At 33.5% G+C, this 27,725-nt stretch overlaps 1 protein-coding gene across 1 annotated transcript in view; it reads left to right on the forward strand.

The window, feature by feature from the left end:
• The first annotated feature begins 157 nt into the window (after positions 1-157).
• LOC118198162 (uncharacterized) overlaps positions 158-27,725 on the forward strand; it is a 51,707-nt gene continuing 24,139 nt past the window's right edge. The window contains exons 1-3 of the mRNA XM_035369776.2: positions 158-615; positions 948-1,021; positions 27,181-27,257. Of these exons, the coding sequence (XP_035225667.1) occupies positions 403-615; positions 948-1,021; positions 27,181-27,257 (364 nt within the window). The 5' untranslated portion in view covers positions 158-402. The remainder of the gene's footprint in view (positions 616-947; positions 1,022-27,180; positions 27,258-27,725) is intronic.

Consider the following 27,725-nt stretch of genomic DNA (forward strand, 5'->3'; position numbering starts at 1 on the left):
GCTAAGAGAACTCGAAAAGAAATAAATAATAAAATAAATTATAAATAATAAAAACCATAATTCTGAATCTAACGTTTACCGAATAAAAAACATTAGCTCCCCACTCTCTTTTTTTGGTAACCCCTGATTCTGATTATATTAAGGAGAAGTGAGAAGAAGCTGTGTTCTGACAAAGTTTGTTTATGTTTTGATTACTGAGTTTCGTCAGTGGATGGATATTTTGTGTGATATTTTTGACTGTCGCTAATTGGATTGATAGATATTTGAAAAATTATCATATAATATAAAATAAGTGATAAAATCGTTGGAATAAATCTTGGAAATGAAATATTTTTAAACGTATTTATTGCGTTTTCTATTTGGATCTTTTATATTATCCTAGAATATTTTCTTAATTGCAAAATGTTGGGTTTAGGTAACAAATCGAACTTTACAATTGACGATGCGTTTGAAGCAGATGACGATGACGTGCTTAAAACATACGGAAGTACCACTGAAAGTACGCCTTTGAAACCTATTCGAAATTTTCGTCAAGATAGTTCAAATTGCGCTGTGCGGATTGATGATCCATCTACTGATCGAAGTCGATTTGGAAAGCTAAAACTAACTGGAGATGTAAGTATACTTGTAACTATATATTTCTCTGAACGGAATAAGTTTGTAAAAAATTTATATTTAACTGTTCAGCGTTCATTCATGATGTTATTTTGCATTTGTCATCAAATCGATTATTTATTTTCAATTTGATAATTATTTTATTTCTTGTGCAAATATGGACTTTTAAGAGATTATTGTTCAGATTATTGGGAAAAATTATGACTGAACAAAATGTTTATATTATGAAAATTTACATATATGTGATTTTCTTTTCCTTGTTAAAGTAATAATTGTAAATAAATCTTAATATTATGCTGATTATAAGTAATATTTGTATGTATATATTTCAGAGTTTTTCAAAGGATAGTGATTCATTAATACATGGTGATAGCATCCATGCTGAGAAATTTGATTCTAAAGCAATGTAAGTACAATACTGTTTGAGTGCATTAAATTATTTGTAAGCTTAACCTTCTAAAACCGGGCCGAAATTCTCATAATATAGCCTTCAGACCGGCGCGATCCGAAACAGTTTTGCCCCCTCTTTGACATTTTCCTAATGAGAAAAGTCGTTAGTCCCCCTCCATGGATGAAGTAAAATTTACATGTTTGTCGGACGCTTACATCCCATAGTAGAGGAATTGCTAGATTTGCAATTTTTTCGATGATTATTTTGCTTTCATTTAAATGAAGTTCTAAATAAATAGTGCATAAATAAAAATGGAGTACTGGATGCATATCCAGTGCACAATTTATTTAGAACAAAATGTATGCAATGTTTATATTTCACTCACTATTTCTAATCAATCTTGTAAATAATTTGTGAATTTTTTAACTTTGTTTTCACTCTTCATTTATATTCGCGTATTTTCATATTAGAAATTAGAAAGCGAGAACAAAATATAGTAAATATGGACTAGATTTGTAGGTCTGCAGGCTGGAATGCGATTTTTAATAACATATTTTCATTAATAAAATAATGGTAATGACTAATTTAATGAAATAATAATAATAATAATATTTATTAGCATTAGATGATTAGAATGAAATTCAATATTAGAAATTAGATTTTAAGATGAACTTACAGCAATAATAAAGCTTTACATAGCAATAACAGAGATTTAAATCTGCTTTTTTTTTGATAATTTTGTTATTATAATATAAAAATAAAAATCCGAGATACATTGGTTGTGTTTAATCATTTAACTTTAACAAATATTACATTGGACTATCAGGCAAAAAAGGTATATCTTTAACGAGAATTTTTCTTTGTAAAATTGGCTTTTGTTTATGTTAGCAGAGAAAAAGTCCGTGACCTATACGTGCAATCATCAAAAGAATTTTGAGAACAGTTTTAAATGTTCATGAAAAATTAATTATACGTCAATTTCTTTTAATAGGTAGAAATTTCGTCTAAACCCATCGTTATATCCAAAGGTTGAAGTCTATTTCATTTTTAACGAATATTCTATTTGCACATAATATATTTTCTAATTTATTTTAGAAATTAGAAAATTTATTTTCTAAAATTTCTAAAATAAATTAGTTTTCAAAAGAATAAGGACATACTGGGTGTTGACACAATGTAGTAAATCTGTTTTTCATATTTCTTCCAGTAATGAAAACGATTACCCTGGAATATTTTCAAAGCAAAATTAAGAAAACCATTTACGCCAAATTTTGCATAAAGTATCTTCTTGTGTATTTTTTTATTTAAAGTGTGGAATTTTCTCTTTGAAAATATCAAAAATCATGAACGGAGCAAAATTAATTCAGCTTGGGTACACATATGTCTGATGTAATTGATTGTTCAACCAAGTGAAAAAATCACTTTGTTACAGTTAAGCTTGACTGTCTGGAAAGCTCAGGAAATGCCCAATTCCAGATATGCAAAAATTTCAGATAATTGAGCAAGTAAAAAATAGAATTCACCATAGAAAAGCCAAATGAATGCAAGAAAAAAATTCTAATCTAAAATTGTGAAAGGAGTCATTTATTTGTTATCAACTTGAATATCAAATGTCTACATTTAAGTTACATGAAATTTCAAAAGAAAAAATCACATTTCAGACATACGCGGTGAAGTAAGTAATCATACTTGATTATAAAACTCTGTCAACCAGGAAAATTAGCAGAAATCTCGCCAGACTTATGTCAGTCATTATAGCAGAAGTCTGAAGGAAAAGAACACTCTTTATTTAATTAATCAATATATGAGAGTTACAGGCATAATTTATAAGAAACTTAAATCGCTTATCATAAGTTTTCATTGCTTAACTTGTGTTTATTCATTTTTATATAAATTGCACTTTTCGTGATGTTGATCCCATAAACTTGAAAATACTGTACTGCATGCTATTCTGTTAAAGACAAGGCTGCAATTTTAATCAACTTTTTAAAATCCATTTCAAAAGCAGACAAACAGCAGTTAACTTAAATTGTTTTACTTACAAATTAAACTGACTTATTGATAATTAATTGGGTTACATATTTTATGTAATGTCTCGTTTATTCATTATTTGCACTAAATAGCACTGTTTGGTGACAACTTTTGTTTTATTTAAATCTTAGTTCTGTTTGTGCTTTATAATGGAGTTACAGATATCTTTTTTGCTTAATTTTACGTTAAAAAGAAGTTTCTGAAATTCACAAATATTCAGGTTACTTGAGCTTTCTGCGTAGTTAAATGCCAGATAGTTGGACTTATTAGATTTCCTGTTGGTGAAAACCAAAGTGTCATTGAAAATCAGTGCAAATTAAGCCTATGAAAAGATTACATGGATGATAGGTTAATAAATGGTACTGAAAGTTTAACAAATTGAACAGATTACAGAACAATAGATGATGATTTCCTTTAAATTATGTATGTAATAGATTGGTTTAGTGATTCAGCAGCAGGCAAGCTGTAATATCACAGACAATCATCAAATCAGGACTGTGAAGTTAAAGACATGAAAATCTTTATTTCGGGAATAAAATACACGGGAAAAACTATTTACAATAAAATCATCAAAAAAATTATCATTATCACTTTGTTTGACTTTCCCACCTTGTAAGACAGAGTCATTTTTATATGAAGTACAGCTTTCTGACAAAGAGAAAAATATCTTCAATATTTAGTGTACTTTCCCCTTTTACACTCATGTCCATAAATTAAGGATAATTGAGTCACGCGGAAATCGAACTCTAAAATAAATATATCACCTGTAAAATCACTACACACATCTTCAAGAATCATATGCAAATATCAGGAAGTAACCAGATGACACCGATGGTACGTCACAGTGGCGAGAGTGATATATAAGGAATACAGGCAAAGAAGTAAAATTGTTCGCAGGCACTTTATAAGCATTTCAGTGCAATAACCGAATAGTTATGACACAAAGGATGCATTTGGATGATTTTTTATGTGGTAGAATTATCGGCCGTCTGGAAAGTGGGCGTACCCAACTGGAAGTATCAGACGAATTTGGAATTGCCCGGAGTGTCATCTCCAGGCTTTGGCAACAATTCCAAGATGATGGTAATGTGAGTAGACGTTACAGCACTGGTCACCCCAGAGTTACAACGCCGAATGAGGACCAGTATTTGGCAGTTACTGCCAAAAGAAACAGGCGGAGCACAGACTCAGACCTGTCTCGTCAGCTCTCTTCAGTTACTGGTACGACAATTTCAAGGCAGACCGTGTACAGACACTTAGGGCAGATTGGTCTATATGCTCGTAGACTTGTCAGATGAGTTCCACTTTCTGCAACTCACTGTCGCCTGCGGTTAGCCTGGAGTAGAGAGCATGCATTGTGGATACTCAACAGTAGGCTTGTGTGATGTTTTCCGACGAGTCCAGGTTTAGCTTGCAGTCTGATTCTCTCCAGACTTTCATAAGGAGAGCTCCAGGTACCCGTTACCACCAAGAAAACATAATTGAATGACACTGTTACGGTGGTGCAGGAGTGCTCGTTTGAGGGGGAATTATTCTGGTATACAGAACTGACCTGCATGTTCAAATTGAAACCATGACAAGCCAAATCTATCGGGACGTCATTCTGGAACAACATGTGCGTTTGTTTCGGGGCGCCATGGGTGCAAATTTTGTGTTTAGGGATGACAACACCCGTCCTCATGGTGCAAACATCATAAGGAATGCCTTCAGTCGGAAGATATCACCCGTATGGACTGGCCAGCATTCTCACCGGACTTGATTCCAGTAGAGCACGTGTGGGAAATGCTTGGCTGATGAGTTGCAGCCCGTCAACCTCCTCCTACATGTCTACCAGAACGTCGGAGAGCATTGCTTTTTGAGTGGTGTAATAACCCCCAAGATCAGATCTATAATTTGATAGTCGGCATGCCTAGGCATTGTACGGACTGTATTGCATCGTCTGGGAGACATACAATGTATTAACAATCATACCAACCATGTAATATTGGTCTTTTGTAAATAGGTTTTTTTTTTTTTTTAATTTGCTCCAGGGAGAAAAAATCGCTAATTTTTTTAATACTATCAAACATATAGCATCTTTTTTGCTCTTTACCTTTTGTTTAATAAATAAGCTTTACAAATAAGTTATATTTGTTTTGCTTCTAACTCTTCCTTTGCCTGATTTTGCATTATCCTTAATTTATGGACATGAGTGTATATATCAGCACAATGAGATGCACACATGCTGAGCTCTCGCTATACCACAAGACATATTGATTTGTCTGTGAGTTCCCAGGGGAGCAGGTGTGGCTATAGGAACATCCCTTGAATGTTACCTAAAAGTTGATTTGCACCAAATGGCTTAGACTTAAAACAAGAAGTACCATCATGCACAACTTTTCTACAAAGTGATTTTCTATTTAATGGCCAAAAAATTTACTGAGCATGATATAGCAATGATTGAGCACCAACATGTGACTATTTCTTAAGAAAATATGTTTTGTTAAAGTGTGTTTATCAGGTTAAACTCAATGCATATAATAGAATTTTAAATTAGCATTTTTAACCTACCACCAACTCTGAATTCACTTTTGTTCTCTAAAAAAAAATACAAATTAAAATTGTGTGAATTTATAACTAGCAATTTATCTGCTTGACTATATATCAGTTCAGGAGCAAAGCTTATCACTTAAACTTGCATAACACAATACAATATAGTGTATTCCAATTCTTTCATAGTTAGAAATCCCAAATTTCTTCCACACAATGGTAATTTGGCATTATTACTAAATCTGAGACACTGCATGATGACTCTCTGAAGTTTTACAAATGATGATACCTTTGCATTCAGAGGTAACTCTTCTACCTACTGAAAAAGAAGATGACAAATGTATTTTTTTCAGTACTTTCTCACAATTTGAAATTTCCTGAAAAAATGTAATTTATCTTGCCTTTAACCAATCTAGTTCACTCAAGTTTATAACTACCAAATCAACTGGCCAAAATCACCATGAAACACAATATGTAGGATTCTTCTTTTCTGAAATATGATTCTATTGTTCAGCTGGAACAGTAGACTTTCTAATTGTTTATCTTTAGTTTGTAAACAGAGAAGCAGGACACAGCTCAACTTTCCCAAATTCGCAGAATGGACTCATTTCAATAAGAAGTACAGCTTTCTGAAGAAGTAAAAAAATCTCCATTGTCTGGTACAATTGCTGACTACACATACTAAACTTGTGACATTCCATTGGACATGCTGATTCAACTGCCCCAGGGGAGCAGGTGTGGCTATGGGAGCATTCCTAAATGTTTAGCACATGGTTTTTCCAGGAATTATGTGGAAAGTCTAAAAGCCTAACTACTCACATTCATATAGAACATATTAAAATTTTGTCTTTACAAGATATATGCTACTTATTACATTATAGCAAATGTCTTACTTGGAAAGATATTGTGTGGAGATAGGATACTAAAGTATATGTTATTTCTAGTGTAAATTATACCTTTTTAGTTACCATTTTTATTTCAAAGCTGTTTAGAGTAAAATTGAGATAATACTAATCATTATGAATTATTGGAAAGGTTAAAAAATCTTCTTTTGAACAATCCATTAATCACACTTCCAGAAAATAAAATTATTGAGTGGAATGACAGTTATAAAAAGAAATAAAGAGTAAGATTCAGCCTATATGATTTGGTATAGGAGTACTCAACCCGGTCCCCGAGGCGACCTTACATAGCGCCTGCCAAGCTTTAATAAAAAAAAATTTTTTTTTTTTTTTGGCTGCAACAGTCTTTATTGAGATTGCATATAGAGCGGGTTTGGCGGGGGAGGGGTCATAAACTTGGTTGCCCTTGTCTTGGGTTTCGGAAACATCGAGGGTGATGGTGTGTCTTAACTTGATTCTTCTTATTGCCAATCCTCTGTCTGGTTTAAAATGACAATGCGAACACACGCCTCGGGCCTGGAAGGCCTGGCTACCCAAATTCTGAAAAAAGAAGGAGAAATGAAATGCCTGTTAATGACACATACACGACCTTGAATGCAGCTACTGAGAAGGTCGAAAAATTTCACCGAAAGGAGCAATTTCTGTATTATGTTTTTATAACAACCGGGCCTGACAGCCCGATGTGCATCCTCGTGGGTTAATATGACAGTAAATTTTTAAGATTGGGGGCACGATATTATAAAGCTCACCACAGCAAAAAAGGCTGACAAAAGTGGACGAAACTGCAGGTCTGAGTCGATTCTTGACTGTATGACACAATTATATTAAGTATTTAACAAGGTGCAAAGGGCAACTTTTGACCCACGTTCTTCACTAGCTTTCTTTGAGCTTTTGGCAGTGACAGTCTTAGTGGTGCATCCAGTTTTGTTTGGCATCTTCAGTCTGTGTCAAGAGTTTTTCTTTTTTTTTTTTTTTTAATTGCTGCCGCACGATGAGTGGGCTCAGCAAAAGGCAGAAGATATACAATTACGATTCCAGCTGGGAAGAAACATACTACTTTGTTGATGTGAAAGGGAAGTGTGTGTGTTTGTTGTGGTGCTTCTGTAGCATTGGCCAAGAAACATGATGTGGAACGTCACTTTCAGACGAATCATAGAACATTTGCAGCGAACTACCTGGAGGGTTCGGAAATTAGGAAGAAGAAAGTATCTAAGCTGAAATTGAAGCTTTCAGTGCAGCAATCGGTATTTATTATGCCAGTTTCGAAGTCCAAAAATGCAACAACAGCTTCGTTTAAAATTGCTCACTTGCTGCGGAAGAAGAAAAAAACATTTCAAGACAGTGAGTTGCTGAAGGAAGCATTTCTTGCAGGTGCCAAAAGCCTCTTTTGACTGATTCTCTAACAAGCGTGAAATCATCAATGCGATTCAGGACCTTCAGTTTTCAGACAGCACTGTTTTAAGCAGAATAAAAGCAATTGCTGACATGCAATCTCAACAGAAGAGAGACTTGGAAACATGTGAATGGTTTTCTCTCCAATTTGATGAGTCCGTGGATATTTCTGATACGTTGCAGTTAGCTATTATAATGAGAATGGTATTTAACGACTTTCCTGTTAAAGAATTATTAAAAATTCTGTCTTTGAAGATGAGAATGCGATGAGAGGACATTAACAATGTTTTTAAGACGTTTGAGACAGAAATTGGTGTGCCGCTTAAAAAGCTATTGGTAATTACTACAGACAGACCACCTTGCATGAGAGGAAGAACCAATGGCTTTGTCACTTTGTGCAAAAAAGACTGAGTGTTTTCCAAACGTTTCTTGATGAATGAATGCTTCTTGATGAATGATGCAGTCTTATCACTGCATCATTCATCAAGAAGCATTGTGCACAAAGATACTTCCATTAGAACATGTCATGAATGTAGTCACGTCAATTATCAATTTTGTTCAAGCGACTCCTTTGCAATACCGGCTTTGTAAAGCACTGCTGGAAGACTCCGAAGATAAAACAGTCGACCTCACCTTGCATGCAGAAGTCTGATGGCTCAAGCAGAGGTAAAGTTGTAAGGATCTTAAGTTTTACTAACGTTTATTTTATTTTAAATCTTTACTATCACTTCTTATTTTCTACTTCCGGCCAGAATTATAAGCGTTAAGGTTTTTATGCAAAGTTTGTCTGGCGAACGCCAAGTATTTAAGTTGTGGCTTTTTGCCAAGCGAGAGAGAGGAAGCAGTTGAGTCAAAGCAGGCCACTTACCTTAGAAGTTACGCAGTTGCTGTTTGCCTTCCAGGCCAGAGGTTTTAATCCTCTTGATAAAATTCAAACGTATTGTAGTGTTCACAGTCTCTGTGCTACATACGCTTCCTGTTATTATAAGGCCAATCTTCCACGTTTATTATTCTAAAGTTAAATTAGAGTTTATTTTTATTTTTATACTTTTACGTTAGACCCCAAGCAGCGGGTCAGTGTATTCCAAAGTATGGAAGTTCTTGTATATAGAGAAAAATAAAGGGTTTTGTATACTCTTCGTCTGTACCCTGTCTACTTACCACAATTAGTGAACATAGCTTTAGTAAGCTCTCTGTTCCGAGTCAGGTCCTTGTATGTTCCCGAAGAAGGTAAGAAGGAACATTGACCCTGATAAAGTTCTATCAAGGTTTTTATATCTAATCGAGCAGATAAAAGAGTTCATGCAATCTGACCCTGACAAATTCAGTAAACACACTGAAAAACTAAGTGACTCTTTGTGACTACTTCATCTGGCTTTCATCGCTGATATCACTGAGAAATTCAACATTTTAAATCTGGATCTTCAGGGTAAAGACAATGAGCTGGCTCAAATGATGGGATTTGTGAAAGCTTTCAAAGCCAAATTGACATTATGGATGTCTCAAATGAAATTGAAGTCTCTGGTTCATTTTCCGAACATGAAAAAAATGGCAAATGATGAAAATTTTGTGACCTTGAGATTTTCTGGCTACCTCGAGACGCTTCTGGACCAATTTGAAAAGCGATTTCAAGATTTCAGTTGCCTGGAGCCAGTGGTGAGCTTTTTTGTCTACCCATTCACCACAAAGCAACTAAAACCACCGCATCAATTGCAAGAATTATTGCCGCAGAAGAAGAAAACCTCAAGCTGGAAAAAGTCAAACTGAAAAATGATATTATCCTGCAAGCACATGCCACAGATGTAGACTTCTGGAAACTTGTGGAAAAGAACAGGTTTCCATTATTAAGAAGTGTTGCATATAAAATCAAATCTTGTTTTGGGTCTACCTACCTCTAGGAATATAAATTTTCAACCATGAGCATTTTCAAGTTAAAGAACCGGAACAAGCTCACTGATTTGCATCTTGACAATTGCTTGCATGCGGTAACCTCAGCATATGCACCTAATGTGCATATGTTGGTGGATGAAATTCAGTGTCAAAAATTGCATTAAGTTCAACACCATAAACAGAAGAGACACAACTATATTGTAAGTAATAAAAACTTTGTGCGTGAAATGTATATTTTGTTTCTATCTCGATCCATTTTTTTTTTCAGTCTGCTTTATAAGGGCACGTTTTTTTCTTATGGGCTAGCGTTAACTAGTAACATGATAATATCGCCAAAGAATGGTCTGATTATCACTTGGGATGGAAATGACATGTGAGCCCACTTCGCTCTCTGAAACTGCCTTGTGTGCCCCAGCACCAAAAAAAGGTTGAGTACCATTAATATGGTAGGGTGCCGGTTAAGCATTATTTATTATTTTTTTAAAATTTCCTTTAGGAAAAAGATATAATATTACAGTACTAATAAATATTCATCTTCAGTGGAATGATTTATATATTTTTTGTAAAAAGTCTGGAACCTATAGAGTAGGTTTATTTGAAAATACTTTGTGCTTTGTTTTGAAATCCAACATTGCTAAAATTCCAGTGTTTCAAATTATTGGTTAGATTAGGTTATTTGGATGCAGCAAAGCACACAAGAGCTATCTTCATAGCAGGAGCCATAATATGTTATTGAGTCATCAAGAAAGCTTTTATTAGTTTCAAAAGTATTTTGCTTTGGATGTCGTGTTTTTTGCTTTTATTATACAAGAGTTTATGAGGGTAGTTGTTGCTTTGTTATGCTTGCTGCATTAAAAACATCTCTCCTGACATGATGATTCCTTAGCTTCGCTTTATCTAATTCACAAATTAATCAAGCTAAATTTTTTGTCTTCTGTATTTTTCAGTTAGTCATATATACTAACTAGGGTATCAGGCTAAAGAGAGAGGTTGAAATGTTCTATGAAAGACCTTCTAAAGGGCCAATAAACGCATACATTCATTTGGATTTGAACCCATATCAAACTACCAGTCTTAACCACTCAGTTACCAATGGAACACTGGATTATTGGACTTTTGTTGTGTCCAGTTTTGGAAGGTATTATGTTATGAGGGCATTAAAATATCTTAAGACCCTACTAAACTACCAGGTGAGTTATCGGTTTGTATATGGAAGTCCTATGAAGGTTTTAATTTAACTTTTTTTTATTAAAGCTTGGGCTTAACAAAGAGGCACAACTTATGCATACTATCAAACTTGACAGTTTGCAGGTATTAAATAAGAGAAAATTAAATTTACTGTTTAATATTATGTAGCCTAGAACTACATAAATTTGCCTAACTAAATGTTGGCTCAAAACTTATAATGACATGGTTTTACTTCATCTAGCATAGTGGTTAATGCTAGAATATTAACTTTGCAAAGCTGGGTGAGGGAAGTAAAGCTGTGAGCATTACTGCCTAAAGCTTTATACTATATAAAACATTTAAAACCCTTGCCTTAAATAATCATTCTTCATTTGCATCCACATGAGGACTAGCAAAAGGAGAAGTGACAGTACAGATCTAAATCATAAGAAAATGGGTTAATTAACACAAAATATAACTTTACTGTACTGTATATTTTTGTCATAAAATTATTAATTTCATTAAGTACTGCTCACAGTTGGATGATTTTGTATCTTAGATTATTGTTTGTTTCAGTCTTTGCAGAGCTCCCAAATGGTGTAAATTTACCAAATTTAAATCATTTCCTAAATCACGTGAACCAATTTCTATTGTTACATATGATTAAAATTTATTCCTGTATTTAAAGACAAATGATTTTAAAAATATCTGTGCAGTGGGTGAATATATATTACAATAGGATGCTGTAATATATTATCGAGTCATCAAGGAAGTTTTTATAGTTTACAAAGAATTTTGTTTTTATATCATGTTTTTACTTTTATGTCCTGACATAATAATTTCTTAGCTTCACTTTGTCTGATTCACAAATTAATCAAACTAAAAAATGCTTGAAGTTCATTTATACTAGGGTATCAGGCTGAACAGAGAGGTTGAAATATTGGTACCTTTGGTGAAGATTCAGGTAAAGATTAAAAAATGCTTTTCTATTTCATGATGGTTTCTTGATATCTGAACTTAAAGGTGGCCCATATAGTAATAAGTTTCAAACATGAAAATGACATTTAAAAAAGGTTTACCATGAAATACACATATAGAATTAGCAAAAGAATTTTAAATAATACATAGAACTGTGTGGAACTATAGCTGTTGATAAAAGAAGGGATATAATGTCTTCTGTTCTTTGGAAGCATAAAATGTATGAAATGCCTTAAAGACTAGAAGTGAATTAATTATTACTGTATCTTATCAAGTACAACAGAGACAGGGGAAAGAGTGTGAAGAACCCTTTTATTTTACTCAAATAGAAGTGAACAGAAGGCACCACTCATGGTTACAAAATATAGCCAGGAGACAGGACTTAAATCAAAGATAATGAATTTGACTTAACTAAGTAAAAATAAGTTAGCCTAAATGGCTACACAGATAAAGTAATACTGCACAAGTTGGCTCTGGCTTAAAGGTCGGCGTGATAAGCCTAATGGCAAGAAAAACGCAACACCGCAGAATACTACTCTCACAGGAATTAAATTAACAATGTGACTTTTAGTAGGCAGAACATGCTCTAATTCTACCCTCTAAAATCTTCCTTTAAATGATAGATTCAGTAGACCAGATATACCGAAATGTTGATTCATTGTCACCATAAAGTGCATTTGAGTACTCGTCACCTCGGAGAAGGAAAGCCTCTCTAAAATGTTAATGTTGCAAGAGCCTAGACCTTGAAAACAGACCATAATTGTCTTTGATATTTCTGACTACGTTAATTCAGAAGAAGTAATGTTAAATAAATCGATATCATATGAAGAAGAAAATCGAAAAATAAGAAACGTATCTTTTCACATTTTTTATTGAAACTTAACAACACGTGCACAACATTACATCGGCATCCATAGCTCGCACACAGAGAAGAGAGAACTTGGTGTTGCCAATACGGTAAATATAAATGTACCAAATTAACACGCCTCTTTACATTTATATTTACTAATTACAAACAAACATAGATATGAGCAATCTTTTCATCTTTACCATTTACAATTAAGCATAGATATAAACAATAACATTCAACACTTAACACAAATTATTTTTAAAAAAGTTTCTTTCATTAACTTAAATGTTAAAATCAAAGTTAAACACAATTTAGTTTACATAAGGACATTACCAAAATCTATTTCATTTCAAGCAAATATATTTAAATAAACATCACTTAAATAAACAGTACACAAAATTTATTTCAATTTCAAACCTTCCCTAAATTTCATAAATTTAATCTTTCCTAAAGACTTAGTAAAGATATCTGCAATATTTGATTCTGAATCAATCTTTACAATTTCAATTACTCCATTTTGAACATTTTCATGAACATAATGATATTGAACTTCTATGTGTTTTGAATTTTTAGTGAAGTTCCCATAATTAGCAATGGCCAAAGCTCCTGAATTATCTTCATAAATTTTAATGGGGTGAGTTATATCAGCAAAAACATCATTCACAACATTTTTCAAGAAATTAATTTCTGTCACAGCCTCAGATAGAGCAATATATTCGGCAAAAGTGGAAGATTTTGTCACACAATTTTGCTTTTTGGATTTCCAGTAAATTGGATTACCAAATAATTCAATAACAAACCCAGTAGTTGACTTTCTGTCAACAATATCACCTGCCCAATCAGCATCAACATAACAATTCATAATATCAGTTTTAAGATTTTTACTATAGGTTAATTTTAGTTGTTTTGTTAAGTACAAATACTTTAAAACTCTCAAAGCATATTTGAAATGTGTCTCATCATAACAATTTTGAAATCTACCTAAATAATTTACGCTGAAAGATATGTCTGGTCTAGTACCATGACTAGTATACAAGAGTGCCCCTATTAGATATCTATATTTGACATTTTGATTCAAATTAGATTGGCTTAGTTTAAGATTAGTCTCCATTGGTGTATCATAAAGCTTTGAATTTTTAATACCATACAGTTTAGCTAAAGATTCAATATAATTTTCCGGACTCAGTGTTAAGATATTACTTTTCTCATTATCATATTCAATATCAATTCCAACGTAGCTTTTTACTTTATTTAAATCCTTCATTTTAAATTTTTTATGAAGTTGTTCCTTAATATCATTAATTACCTGAGTATCTCTGCAACATATCAACAAATCATCAACAAATAAAAGAATATATACAACTACATCATTTTCAGATTTTACATAAAGACAATAATCATATTTACTTCTACGAAATCCTAGACTCTCAATATACTCGTTAAAGCACTCATACCAAGCACGAGGGCTTTCTTTCAACCCATACAGTGCTTTCTTTAATTTATACACTCTATTTGAATTATCATTATAGCCTTGTGGCTGTTTATCATAAACCTCAGACACAACATAACCATTTAAAAAGGCAGTCTCAACATCCATTTGATGAATATTTAAATTATACTGACAGGAATATGAAAGTAACAATTTTAAGGTTTGCATCTTGATGACAGGGGAGTAAGTGTCCTCAATACTATCTTTTTGCTGAAAACCTCGAACCACTAATCTAGCTTTAAAAACATTACCTGGTTTTCTTTTGAATACCCACTTCACATCTAGAATTGCTTTATTCCTCTGGTTTAGTCACTAGTGTCCAAGTGTTATTTTTAACAAGACTGTTCATTTCACTGTCCATTGCCTCTTTTCAATGTCCAGCCTCACTGCATGTTGTCGCCTCCTCAAAGTTACCTGGAACTGTAGCATCACAAAAATTTGCACTAACACAGTAGTACCCGAATTCTTCATGAAATCGAACTGGTGGTTTGATTTGCCTTCTTGGTCTCATTCCACTTTTTGTTTCATGTTCATTTATCACACTGTCCATGGAGTTATCATTACTCGATTCACACGACACTTCTTGAGGTTCATTCTTCTTATTTGTATCATCATTCTTATCTTCATCATCACAACCTACACACATTATGTCTTCTTCAATAATATCAACATGTCTGGCAACTATTATTCTGTTATTCATCAAAACTCTATATCCAACTTCTGTATACCCAAGTAAAATTCCAAATTCGGCCTTTTTATCCCACTTCGACTTTCCCTTTTCTTCTGGTATTCTTACATACACTTTACTTCCGTATAATTTCAATTCATTAGCAGATGGTTTCCTATTGAAAAATATTTCATATGGTGTACAGGTACTTTACAATAGTATTTGTTAATGTCCTGTTTTTCAAATAAGCAGCAGCTTTAATTACTTCAGGCCAGTAAAGTCTGTCAACTTTTGCTTCGGCTAAAAGACATCTTGCCATATCCATTATAGTTCTGTTGTAACGCTCAGCAGTACCATTTAATTCGTGTACATATGGTGGGCATGACTTTATCTTGAAACCTTTTTCTCTTGCAAATTTGTATATCTTGCTATTCATATATTCACTACCATTATCACATCTTAGTTCTTTGATAGTCTTCCCTGTTAAATTTTGAATTTCATTTACATATTCAATTAAGCAATCAGAGACTTGATCCTTAGATTTGATACAATAAATTTTTGCCAACTTGCTATAATCATTAATAAAACTCACAAAGTATTTCTCACCATTACATCCAATTGTTCTGTGAGGTCCATTTACATCTGTATGTATAATCTCCAGAATATCTTCTGCTTTTCTTCTATTATTCTTGAATGGTAAATTGTGCATTTTATTTTCAATACATATGGCACACTTCATATATTCGGTTTCTATTTCTTTAGGGATTCCTTCTAATAGCTGATCTTTGCACATAATATTCAGATATTTAAAATTTACATGTCCAAATGAATGGTGCAATTTTTCTTTTAACGTTAACTTATTGTTGGTCAAATTTGCAAATATTTTATTATTTTTAACATAACTCTTTACTTTATATAATCTTTCTTCTTTCTTTGCTACTGCTACTAATGAACCATTGACATCATATATTTTAGAAAACTTTTCTTTTGAAACTATTTTATGATTATCATAATCTTCGAATAACTTAATAAATTTGCTTTCATTTCTTTTACATAAAATACATTCTTCAATGTTACAATAGATTCAGAGTTATGTACAGGAAAAGAAACTATTATATTGCCAACCTTTGTAGCTTTCAAAATCCTTCCGTCACCGACTTTCACTTGAAAGGATCCTTCAAAGTGACTTGCTCTTTGAAATATTCATCACTGTTTATAATGTGGTCTGTGCATCCACTATCCAGTAACCAATCGATTTCATTTTTATTCGTCACAGTATTTGCACTGGAACTTGTCATGTTACTTTCAATAACAGTGGTGTGAAAACTATTGCCTTGATGACTGTTTATTCTCTGGTTAGAATATGTTCCACGTTCACGATGTCCACTAAAAGCACGACTACGTCCTCGATTGTTTGAAGAACTTCGACCGTGATAATTAGTGGAGCCATTACAACGATAGTTCCTTTGATGGACATGCCAACAATTCTTTTTAATGTGACCAGGTTTTCCACAGTTATAACAGACATTCCCTTGTGGGCCCGATTTGCTTGTTTCAATTTTGAACGCATTTGATTTTTCTGCTGGTGCACAATCTTCATAATCATTATTCTCTTCAAGTAATTTTGATTTGATTTTGCTCTTTATGTAATCGACTGTTCTGTCCTTCTCTGGTAATACATCTACTAAGTCACCAATGTGACTGTAATTTGAAGGTAATGCTCTTAGCATATAGTTCAATTTTTCTTGTTCCGTCACGGTGGCGCCGGCATGTTTCAGTTCGTTCACATACTTCTCAAAATCATCGAAAAATATATTTACATCAGGATAATTTTTCAGTTTCACACATTCTAAGTTATTTCTACAAACAATTTGTAGAGATGTTGAAGTTTTTAAATACATTGCATCAAATTTCATAATTATATCAAATGCAGTCTCACACTCGTGAATGTATTCCAATTGCTTGTTTGTTATGGCGCCGTAAATGCAATTTGTAGCTTGTATATCCTTTTCTTCCCATTTTTCCACGTCATCATTTTCACTGACTTTTCGCTGAACCACATCTTTACACTTTTTAAATTGAAGAAATTTCATTATACGCACTTTCCAATTAAAATAGTCCGAACCATCAAATAGCGGTATGCCGATATCTCTGCTTCTTGTACATGCCATTCTTACGCTAGTACTACATTACATTACATACAACAGAACTACATTACATTACGCTAGTACCGGTAACTTTTAAAACAAATTATAACTACTGAATTCTTCATTCATATTCACCAACCACGCTCTGCTACCATGTTAAATAAATCGATATCATATGAAGAAGCAAATCGAAAAATAAGAAATGTATCTTTTCACATTTTTTATTGAAACTTAACAACATTACATCGGCATCCATAGCTCGCACACAGAGAAGAGAGAACTTGGTGTTGCCAATACGGTAAATATAAATGTACCAAACTAACAAGTAATCACAGCATTCAACACTAGTTTTCAAGCGTCCTCGACAGAGGATACCTTACCAAAAAGACCTTGCCCAGATCAAATCAGATCGGACGAGTAACTGGATCGTTGATCTGGACCTTAAATAGGCTAAGAACAGTTCCTGTCCCTATCGACATTATGTTGAAGTTAGTCATTGCTTTAACTGTCAGGGACTAGGACACACAAGCAATAACTGCAGCTCTCAACCTATTTGTATTCAGTGCTCTGGAATTTATTCCAACAAGAATTCCCAGGATACTCCTCTAACTGTTCAAACTGCATTATATCTAATACCAATATGGGCACTGACTATGCCACTGATCATCCAGCAAACTCATGTACATGTTGCACCTACAAGTAGACTTTGAAAGAATGGATTTGATTAGCAGCATAACCAGGGAGACACCAAATTTGTAAATAGCAACAATGCATCTACATTTCGACTATTACTGGAACTTAACTTTGCTCAGGCAAATCTACAAAATTCAAAAACTGCTACAAGTCACATTATTCAGATGTTCCAAGAATGTGACCTAGATATCACCTTTATCCAGAAACTGTATACTCAGCAAAATAGAATATTTGGCATAGGAGTTTTATTCAACTCTTTCCTCTCCATAAATGGACTAGCAGCTATGATTTCTAAAAGTTTCATTCCACTATTTCCATTCCTAGCCACACAGCATACGGTAACTGTTAAATTAAGCACAACTGGCAATTCCTTTCTGCTGTCTTCAACTTATTTCTCTCCAAGTCAGGACATATATCCAATACAGTCAAAAGTCGTTAATTCGGACACCCATAATTCGGAATGATCTATAATCCGGACATCAAAACTAAAAACTTTCTGCGCATGCGCCACGTTGACACATGCGCAGAGGCGTTCACGCGTGCGCGTAAGACCTTTTACGACTGCGCATATGAGTGTGCGCAAGTGCAGAATACGTTTTCGCGTGCGCATTTTATGTATAATGGACGTATAAGCTAAAATTATCTAATTATCTATTTCAGTTAATGTTGATGATTGCGTTGTTCCTTAATTTTCGAAATGCATCCGGCTTATTATTTTTTGCAGACTGTAAGAGCAATTTTATAAAAGTAAGCTTAAACTTTCGATTATATCAAATAGAATTTCCGATATATATTTGTTAGTAAGTAAAGGATCTAAAGCGAAAGTATGTTTTGAAATCCGAAATCTGTTTATAAATTTCACGTTGCTCGGCGGCGGGCGCCTAATGAATTGGAATTTGATTTGTCAGCACTATCCTTATCTTCAGCGCAAATGTTTTTATTTTATTTGGCTTATAATTCCTTACCAAACGTAGTATTTCATTTCGATATGCTCCGTCTTTGATATGATTTAAAACAAGTTCCTCGTCATTATAATTCGCTTCCGATAGCGAAGAAAAGTGACAGAGGTTATTGAAAACAAAAAAATTTCGATTGACAAATTAGTCGGTGTTCTTGACACAGCAATTATAGGACTTGAACGGCGGAACTTTGTAACTGAACAAGAAATTATGTCTGTTTAATAGAATTAAATAGAAAGTATTATCACATGAAACGAAGCAAAACTTAAACAACTTACATTGAAAGAAATGTTTAATAAAGTAAACAAATAAATATTAAGCTTTTTCTTTTTGCAAATTTTGATACCCTTTAGATCATAATTGTTCTTTATTTCATAAATTACGGTTTCACATTTTTAATTTTAGAATTTCTGCATGCCATCTTACGAGATTTAAACTGATGATCTATAATCCGGAAAAATCGATAATCCGGAATCGCCGAAGTCCCGACGAGTCCGGATTAACGACTTTTGACTGTACTTAACAAGAAATCAAGCCAGTAATTCAACATAACATAGCTAGCTACAAGTGTCATATTGTAGCTGGTGACTTTAAGCATTAAAGTCCCCTCTGGGGTGGACATACTGAAAATGAGAGAGGAAAACTTGTACATGATTTTACATCCTCTCATGGACTTTTGATCCTTAACTGCAGCAACTCTCCTCCTACATTTTGGACCCCACAGGCAGAGGGGTGGCTTGATTTAACTCTATCCAATACAGCTGCAGTATAAATAATTAAAGATTGAAAAGTAAGATAAGATTTCGAAAGTCTAGGCGATTACAGAATTGTCGCTTTCAGTATAAAATCAAATATAGAACTAAAAACCAAGAAAAGATATAAAACCCTGCATGCTAATTTTAACAGATCTGTAAAGATTTTGTCTCCATGTGGAGAGACTCTTATCTCTAAACTTGTTGCTAGCTGGGACAAAACACAATTTGATACAGCTTATAGAGAACTAGTGGAAAGAGTGCTGGTGGCCTCTGATGGTGGCCTAAAAACAAAGTCACTTCCTAAATGCAAAAGTACACCATGGTGGTATATGGAACTAAGAAAACAGCAAAGTAGAATAAGAACCCTGAAATGCTGCACACAAGCCAAACAGACCAAAGACAACAACTGAATTTGATCTCAGCATATAAAAAAGAACAAGTAAAGTATAAAAAGCCCATCACTATGGCACAGCATGACTCCTGGAAAAGATATAGAAGCTACATTTGGAAAGGCGTTCAAAATTGCCATGGGTAAAGTATTTCGTCCATGCGCAATCCCTTATTCAGTCTGCCCAACAGCCAGCTCGCAGGACCAGCTCCTTGACTTTGTCCTTCAATCAATTTTTAAGTACAATCCTGCTGAGGAAGATTCAATGGTACAGCAGCAGTTAAGAAAAGAGTTTGAGGAATATAAAGAAGACATTAGTCCGTCGCATGTTAAAGTCCTCACAAAACATGAATTGGACTACTAATAAAACATCTGGCTGTAAAGAAGGCACCAGGACCCAGCACCAGGAGATAGCCAGATCATCAAGGTACTTTATAGGCAATTTCCTTCATTGATACATTCTTTAATAGCCAGCTGCTGCCATCTACAGTACTTTGCATATGATTAAAAAATTGGAGAGGTCGCATTATTTCTAAAGGCTGCCAAAGATCCAACCCTTCCCACTTCATACAGACCGATAAGCCTGCTTCCTGCATTTGGCAAGCTTTTAAGACTGCACAATTTTGCTAAGACTTCACCATTTCCTGGATTCAGTAAAATTCTTCAATGAACAGCAATGTGGATTTTAAAAAAATAAATAAACAGAATATGCACCATACGACCTGCTGCAAACAATAAGCTCAAATAAGGATAAAAATATGCATACAATAGTGATTTCTTTGGACATACAGAGAGCATTTTATGCACTTTGGTGGCTGGATGTCTTTAATATCTTAAAATCTATAAAATGTCCAACATCAATACTGAATCTGATTTGTCATTATCTGACAGATCATTGTGTTCAAGTTACCACAAGCAGTCCGATATATATATATATATATATATATACATATACACTCCCTTCAAGCATTAAATGTTGTAATATTCTAAACACACAGTGTAGCAATAAAAACCATTGTGAATAATGTAAAAGCCTAAAGATGCACGAATATGTGTGTATTGTAATGTTGTGTATAACATAATTATGTGTAATCTGCAATGCTAGAAATTATCACTGCAAATAATGAATGCAATAGTCTAACAAAGCATGCACTTGTGCACGATGTAATATTTTATGTAATTTAACAGTATGTAATCTGCAACACATAAATCAGAGAATGTGTGTCTGCCAGTAGCTTGATTTTTTCTTCAGAGTGATATTAATCCATTAGGCCTTAGGCCTCACAGCCTTAGGCCAGATGTCATCTCGACGACGAGAAGAAGTATTTCATTTCTACCTCATTTGAACATCACATGAGCTAGAAATTGACACTCTGGCAGGATAATAGATATGAGGAGGACAAGAAAGCAAATTAATATAAAATAACTGGTTAATAAACTAACCAAGATATTACAAGTTAAAATGTCTAAAGAATATATAAACGAATTAGCACAGAAGGGTACGCTTAGCTGCTACTGTAGAACAGAAGCAATATTTGAACTCAGTGGTGATTTGTTTCAGAAAATTTATTATGTGACTAACAGAAAAAGATCACTCTAATGACTAGACTTGGATGAAATTTCATGATCAATTTCAAAATTTGTCTTTCATTTAGTTGTATATGAAGATCTAATTTATTACAGACTTTTGAGGCCTGGAGCAGATATCCTTTAGAGCTGGGATGAGTTAGTAGCAGTTCAAAATGACTTTTTTTTTCAGTCTGCCAAGACAGTCAGAAAAGTCCTCTTTGAACCAAAATTTCTTTCCCATGCGTGACCAAAGATTCGCCTCGTGTTTTCCACTAGGATGGCCACATCAACACACGTACACAAATGAAACCTTTATAACAAGTAAATACAGTACAAAGTCCATAATCCGGACTCGTCGGGACTTCTGCGATTCGGGATTAAGGGTTTTTCCGGATTATATATCATCAATTTAAATCTGGTAAGATGACATGCAGAAATTATACAATTAAAACTACTGTAATTTATGAAATAAAGAGCAATTATGATCTAAAGGGTCTCAAAATTTACAAAAAAAAAAAAAAAAAAAAAAAAAGCTTAATATTTATTTGTTTACTTTAGTAAACATTTCTTTCAATGCAAGTTGTTTAAGTTGCTTCATTTTTTGTGCTAATACTTTTATGTCTATAAACAGACATAATTTCTTGTTCAGTTACAAAGTTCCACTGTTCAAGTCCTGTAATTGCTGTGTCAAGAATACCGACTAACTTGTCAATCGAAATTTTTTTGTTTTCAATAATGTTCTCTGTTACTTTCTTCACTATCGGAATCGCACATGGGTAAACGCTTTACTGGCTTTAGGCGCATGTGTAGCGGACGCGCGCATCAAACGCGCATGCGCAAGTTTGTGGCTTTGAGGTCCGGATAATGGATGTCCGGATTACGGACTTAGTACTGTATAAAGAAAAAAAATTAATGAATAAGACTAGCATGCTGACAACATATGCAGAGTGAAAAATAAATTATATAACATTTCTGTCGAATGTAGTTAGTGATCTATTTTTAGTCTAATACATGTTGCTATATTTTACAATATAGTTAAAATTGGCCAATCAGAATAATATGGAAAGGTTGCATCACTTGGAACATGGAAATCATCTGAAAGTAAAACATCGTTTCTGTGTGCTCATGTGCTCATAGGGTTATATTTTCTCACTTCTTTTTCGATAGGGGAAGAATGGAAGTATTAAAATAATCCAGCAAATATGTATGTGCAGTGCTTCTTCAGTTTATATGGTTAATTTCAATTTTATCTTTGCAACAGTAAATATATAAATTTCTAATTTAAACCCTTTAACTGTCAAGTTATTTTGATGATTTGGGTACACAAATTGTCAAATTTATTTATTGCAAAAACTAAATGTTTAGTACAAAATAAAATATACTTAAGTAGTTAAAAATTGATATTTTGACGTACATGGGTAAAATTTTAAAGTTTTGTAGCCACTGCATATTTGCTTTGAGGCGGCTGCCACTCAACATGGCAGTTGCAAAGTTAGCTTCTAGTGGAGCATTATTTTCTAAAAATGAAAAAAATTAATTATTTTCTAAAACATAAATAAATATAAGTGAATACCTATTAGTAGTTCAGTAATTCAGTCTTGTGTGGTACATCTGGAAACACTTTTCCAAGCACAAACCAACTCCACAATCACTACACCAGAATCGTGATTCCTTCCTTATCTTTTCCCCATTTTTATCCTTTTTCGAACAACACACTTTGCACTGTCTTGTAGGCTCACGTTTCGCAGGAGTAAGAGGAAAATGGGATATAAAATGTCGTTCAGTAAGACAGGCAGAGTTATCTATTGTAGGTGGTCTGCCAACATTCTTTTGTTCAGAAGCTGCATCATCATATTTATGTAAAAGCTCTTCTACAACTTGGATTCGAAATTCTAAAAATGTAATACGTTTCTCAACTACATTTTTATAGAGCAAATATGAGTTCCAGAGTACCTTGTCTAGTAAATGTAAAAATATCTTTTTTATAATATTTTTTTCTGACGTTTTCGGATTGTTGGATGAAAGGATATTTCCTGATCACAGCGATCTACACCACCCATAGCTAGACCGTAATTAGAAACAATCTTCGGCTTGAGTATATCTCCATTTTTTATTTTTGAGGCTGACCATGGAAGTATCATGAATACTGCTCATCAAACACACATCCTTCACCTTCGGTTGAAGAATCTAAATCATCTATATAACGTTTCAAAGAACTGGAGGCTATTTTACAACAAAAAGACCCCATGCACTTTGAACCAAATAACCTCTAACGTTTGAAATCTTCAGTAAAGTGCTGTCATCTATTGAACTGAGCGCACATTAACTTTTCCCGAGATACAGACGGGTTTGACAAAGAGATGAAGCCAAAATAAACGTCTCCCGATATATATTCGGGTATAACAATACGATGCACTCAAAAAAAAATTACCCCGAGTAATACTCGGGCGTGACATTTTCGAACACCAGTGCTGTACCCGAGATTATCTCGGGCACAGTTAAAAGGTTAATGAAATCATGAACCATCTGAGAAAACATAAAATCAGGGATGAATGTTGTATGTTTAATGTAGGGCAGACAAACAAATATTTCTTTGGTAATACAGGGAGCGAATTTGGTTGCAAACTTTCTGAGGATGACTGCAAAACAGAAGCTGTGGAGTGTTTGAAAAGGCAAAAGTAACAAACATTATTTAAAAAGTAACCAACATTTCAAACTAGTGCTACCAAAGCAAATTGCATTTTAGCCTACAACAAGCCTTTTTTGTATGACGAGTTTATTAAGCAGTGTATGGTAGAGTGTGCAGGTGTATTGTTTATGAGCAAATATGAAAGCATTTCATTGTCAAGAAGGACTATTGTCCAACACATTGACTCAATTAGTGACAAACTCGCAAAACCTGAAGCTGAAGCGAAAACTTTGGTTTTCTTTGTCAATAGATGAGAGCATAGGTAACAAAGACACTGCACAATTGCTCCTATTTATCTGTGAAATTAATAAAAGTTTCATTATCACAGAGGAATTACTTGGCCTAGAATTAATGAAAGTTTCATTATCACAGAGGAATAATTTGGCCTAGAATTAATGAAAGATTGAACCACTGGCCAGGACTTGCTTGAATGTGCTATGAATTGTGTGGAAAAAAATGCTTGTCCTGGAACAAAATGGTAAGCATTACAACAAATGGAGCTAGAGCTTTCAGTGGGAAAAATGTGGGCATGGTTAAGCTTTTAAAAAATTGAGTTGCAGGCACAACACATAAAGAGTGATATGTGTGTTTTCATTGCATTTTGCATCAAGAGAGCCTTTGTAAGGCTGCACTGGACTTAAAGCTTGTGGTAGATCCTAGTGTTAGTGGGGTGAATACAATTAGAGCAAGGGCACTCCACTGCCAACAGTTCAAATCTTCAGGGCTTAAAATCTTCAAATCTGTAGACCTTCAGGCCAAATCCTTAAGAATGTCGAGGCACAGTATGAAGATGTAATTTAACACAATAGTGTGAGGTGGTTGAACCTGTGCAAAGTGATAAAAAGAGTCTGTGGAATTATGTAAAATCACTGAAAACAAAATTAAGTCTGTTGGCAAGGCAAGCAGGAGCAATTTTTGTCATTTCCCTTTATTAGGAAAACAAAGTACCTGAAAGAGTTTCTACTAAGATTAGAGATCATTTGCAAAGTTTGAAAGATGAGGTAACAAGAAGATTTCATGGTTTAAAGAAAAATGAATCCAAATTCAATTTGCACTTTTATCCCATAACTGCTGATATTGATACAGCACCTAGGGAGCTGCAGCTTGAAATTATTTGACTTGCAGTCAAATCATAGTGTAAAGGAAATTTTTAATGCTATGACGTTAATTGACTTGTACTGGAAAATGTCCATGTATGAAGAAATTTGCTGGGAAAATGTTCTGTCTAACTGGGTCAACATATATATGTGAGCAAAGTTTTTCTTGCATGAAGAATAAAAATAGATGCAAGTTGGCTGACATTGACTTGCAGACTGTTATGAGAATTTCAGCAAGCAATCTCACTCCTGGTTTAAAAAAAAAAAAAAAAAAAAAAAATTAGATAGGTGTGATAGGGTGCATTTGTCTCATTAAATTGATTCTAAAATTAAATGTGTTTGCAGCTATAGATGATATGAAATTAGAACAGTAAATAAATTGAATAAAACTGCCACTATTTTAATTAATTTATATTTATTGATTTTTATAATACAATTCATACTTTTTCTGGGATGCAAAGCTAACTAATGAATGTAATCATTTTAAAAAGGTGTGACCCTCCGGTATCCACACCACTTCCACAATGTGATCCTCAAGCCAAAACAATTGCCCGCCCCTGCTTTAGAGTTAGATGATTGTAAGTTGCTTTACATAGGTATTTGGTCCAATCTCTATGTAAATAGGATTGATTCGATCTCTAACTGTTAACTGTATCTGCCCGTATGTAACAAACTGTGTATGCCTTCCAGCAGTTTCAAGAAACCAAAGATACTGGAAATTTCTCAGTGGCTAGGAAAAAACTATGTACCATAACAGAGAACATTAGTTAGTTCATATTTGAGTTCAGAGTTTAGCTCAAAATATTGAGAGTATGAAGAGATTACTGTGTGAGATTACACATTGAGGCTTTTTATATTGTTTTGTGTTTAGCGTTCTTAGTAGTTTGAAATGGTAGCTAATGATTTTTCTTTGTCATAGTAAGAAAAGCTGTAAAGTACTTCTGTGAAAAGTTCCAGAATTGTAAAGTGTTTTTTGGGGGGGAGGGGAAATGAAATAAATTTTGCCAAGCTATCATCCGTTCTGCATACATTCAGTCCATTACAAACTGATATGCATGTAACAATGTTTAAAAGTTAATTTGTATTCCTCGTATTAAATTTCATTTCTAGATTTGTCATAAATGTCAACCCATGCTTGATTAAGAAAGAAGAAAAGCATGCCAAAGTAGATTTTAGTCAAGACTTAAATCTATGCAAAACACCAGATTGGTTGCTTAACCTAATTTTATGCAATGCTTGATTATTTTACCAGGTTTTCAGTCCATATTTATGATAAGAATTTGAAACTTGCCTATGATGGAGAAACAAGCTGTTTCCTTTTTCTTGTCCCCCCCAAGAAAAAGTATTTTGCTTACTTATGCAACTTGTATGAAAAATCATGAAATGAAATTGTAGATGGCATTAGCAATTGTAGATGGCAAAGGAAATTGTAGACAGCTTTGTTGTGTGTCATAGCAAACAGAATATTAAAAATGGAACATGTTTTGAATAATTGAGATTGAGTACTTTTAGCATCTGTGAGGTTAATTTACAACTGAAGTAAGTTCAAAATGATATTAAAAGTTTTTAGCCTCCTAATTGAAGTAAGGAAAAACAGTAGCTTTTTCATTTCTACACATATGTGTTACAAATGCTGTTTTGACATTTAAATGTTGTTCATTTGTATAATTGGAAAAGGCCTTTTATATAATTTATGGTATTATTATTTCTTATTAAAACAGTTTTTTTAAATGAAATGAATTGAGTGAAAGTTATTTTTGTTTTTTCAATGTATTTGTATTTTCCCAACTGATGTACATGTTTTAACTTTTTAATTAAAGATGGCAAGGTGTGCTGCTGTCAAAGAATTTGCTGTTGCTAACATTTGAACCCTGCTTTAGGAAAAATGTCAAATTCTGTTTTGATTTCAGCATTTGTTTGTTTTTTCTTATTAAAGGTGTGTAATGTGTATTTATTTATTAATTTTTACTCTTTCTGTTTAGTTGGTGGAAGCATCCAAAGGTCCGAGAGAACTGGAAAGTGATGTGTGCAGCATTTGGATTGCTTATCATAGGAATAGGTAATAATTTTGGAAGGAGAGATAATAATTTAAATTTTAATTAAGGTTTTTAAACATTAAGTCAGCAATATAAAATTCACAAATTGAGAACATTTGTTTTAATGTAAATAACATAATAAATGGACATTATGAGATAAGCATAATAAAAAGAATGGAAGGAATACAATGTTATAATGAATGGTATTACTAATAAAGCATCCATGGGATCATATCTGTTGCAAGTAGCATAAAAAAAATACTCTTAGAATCTGAGAGCTTAGGGATTTGGGAATAAAGAAATTAATTTTGACACTGGGAATACCAAAAATATTTTGATAAGATATCAACACAGTTTTAAAAAAAAAATACTGATAATGCTATGTTGGAGCAGGTTATTACAGCCTATAACGTTCATAAGTGAAATCCTTTTGAATATATTCATAGGATGTAAAAGTTCATGACTGATGAAAGACAGCATTTACTACTGGA

This window comes from Stegodyphus dumicola, chromosome 7 (assembly GCF_044657685.1).
Source record: "Stegodyphus dumicola isolate Sdum_Otavi_A_Nest chromosome 7, ASM4465768v1".
NCBI classification, from domain to species: domain Eukaryota; kingdom Metazoa; phylum Arthropoda; class Arachnida; order Araneae; family Eresidae; genus Stegodyphus; species Stegodyphus dumicola.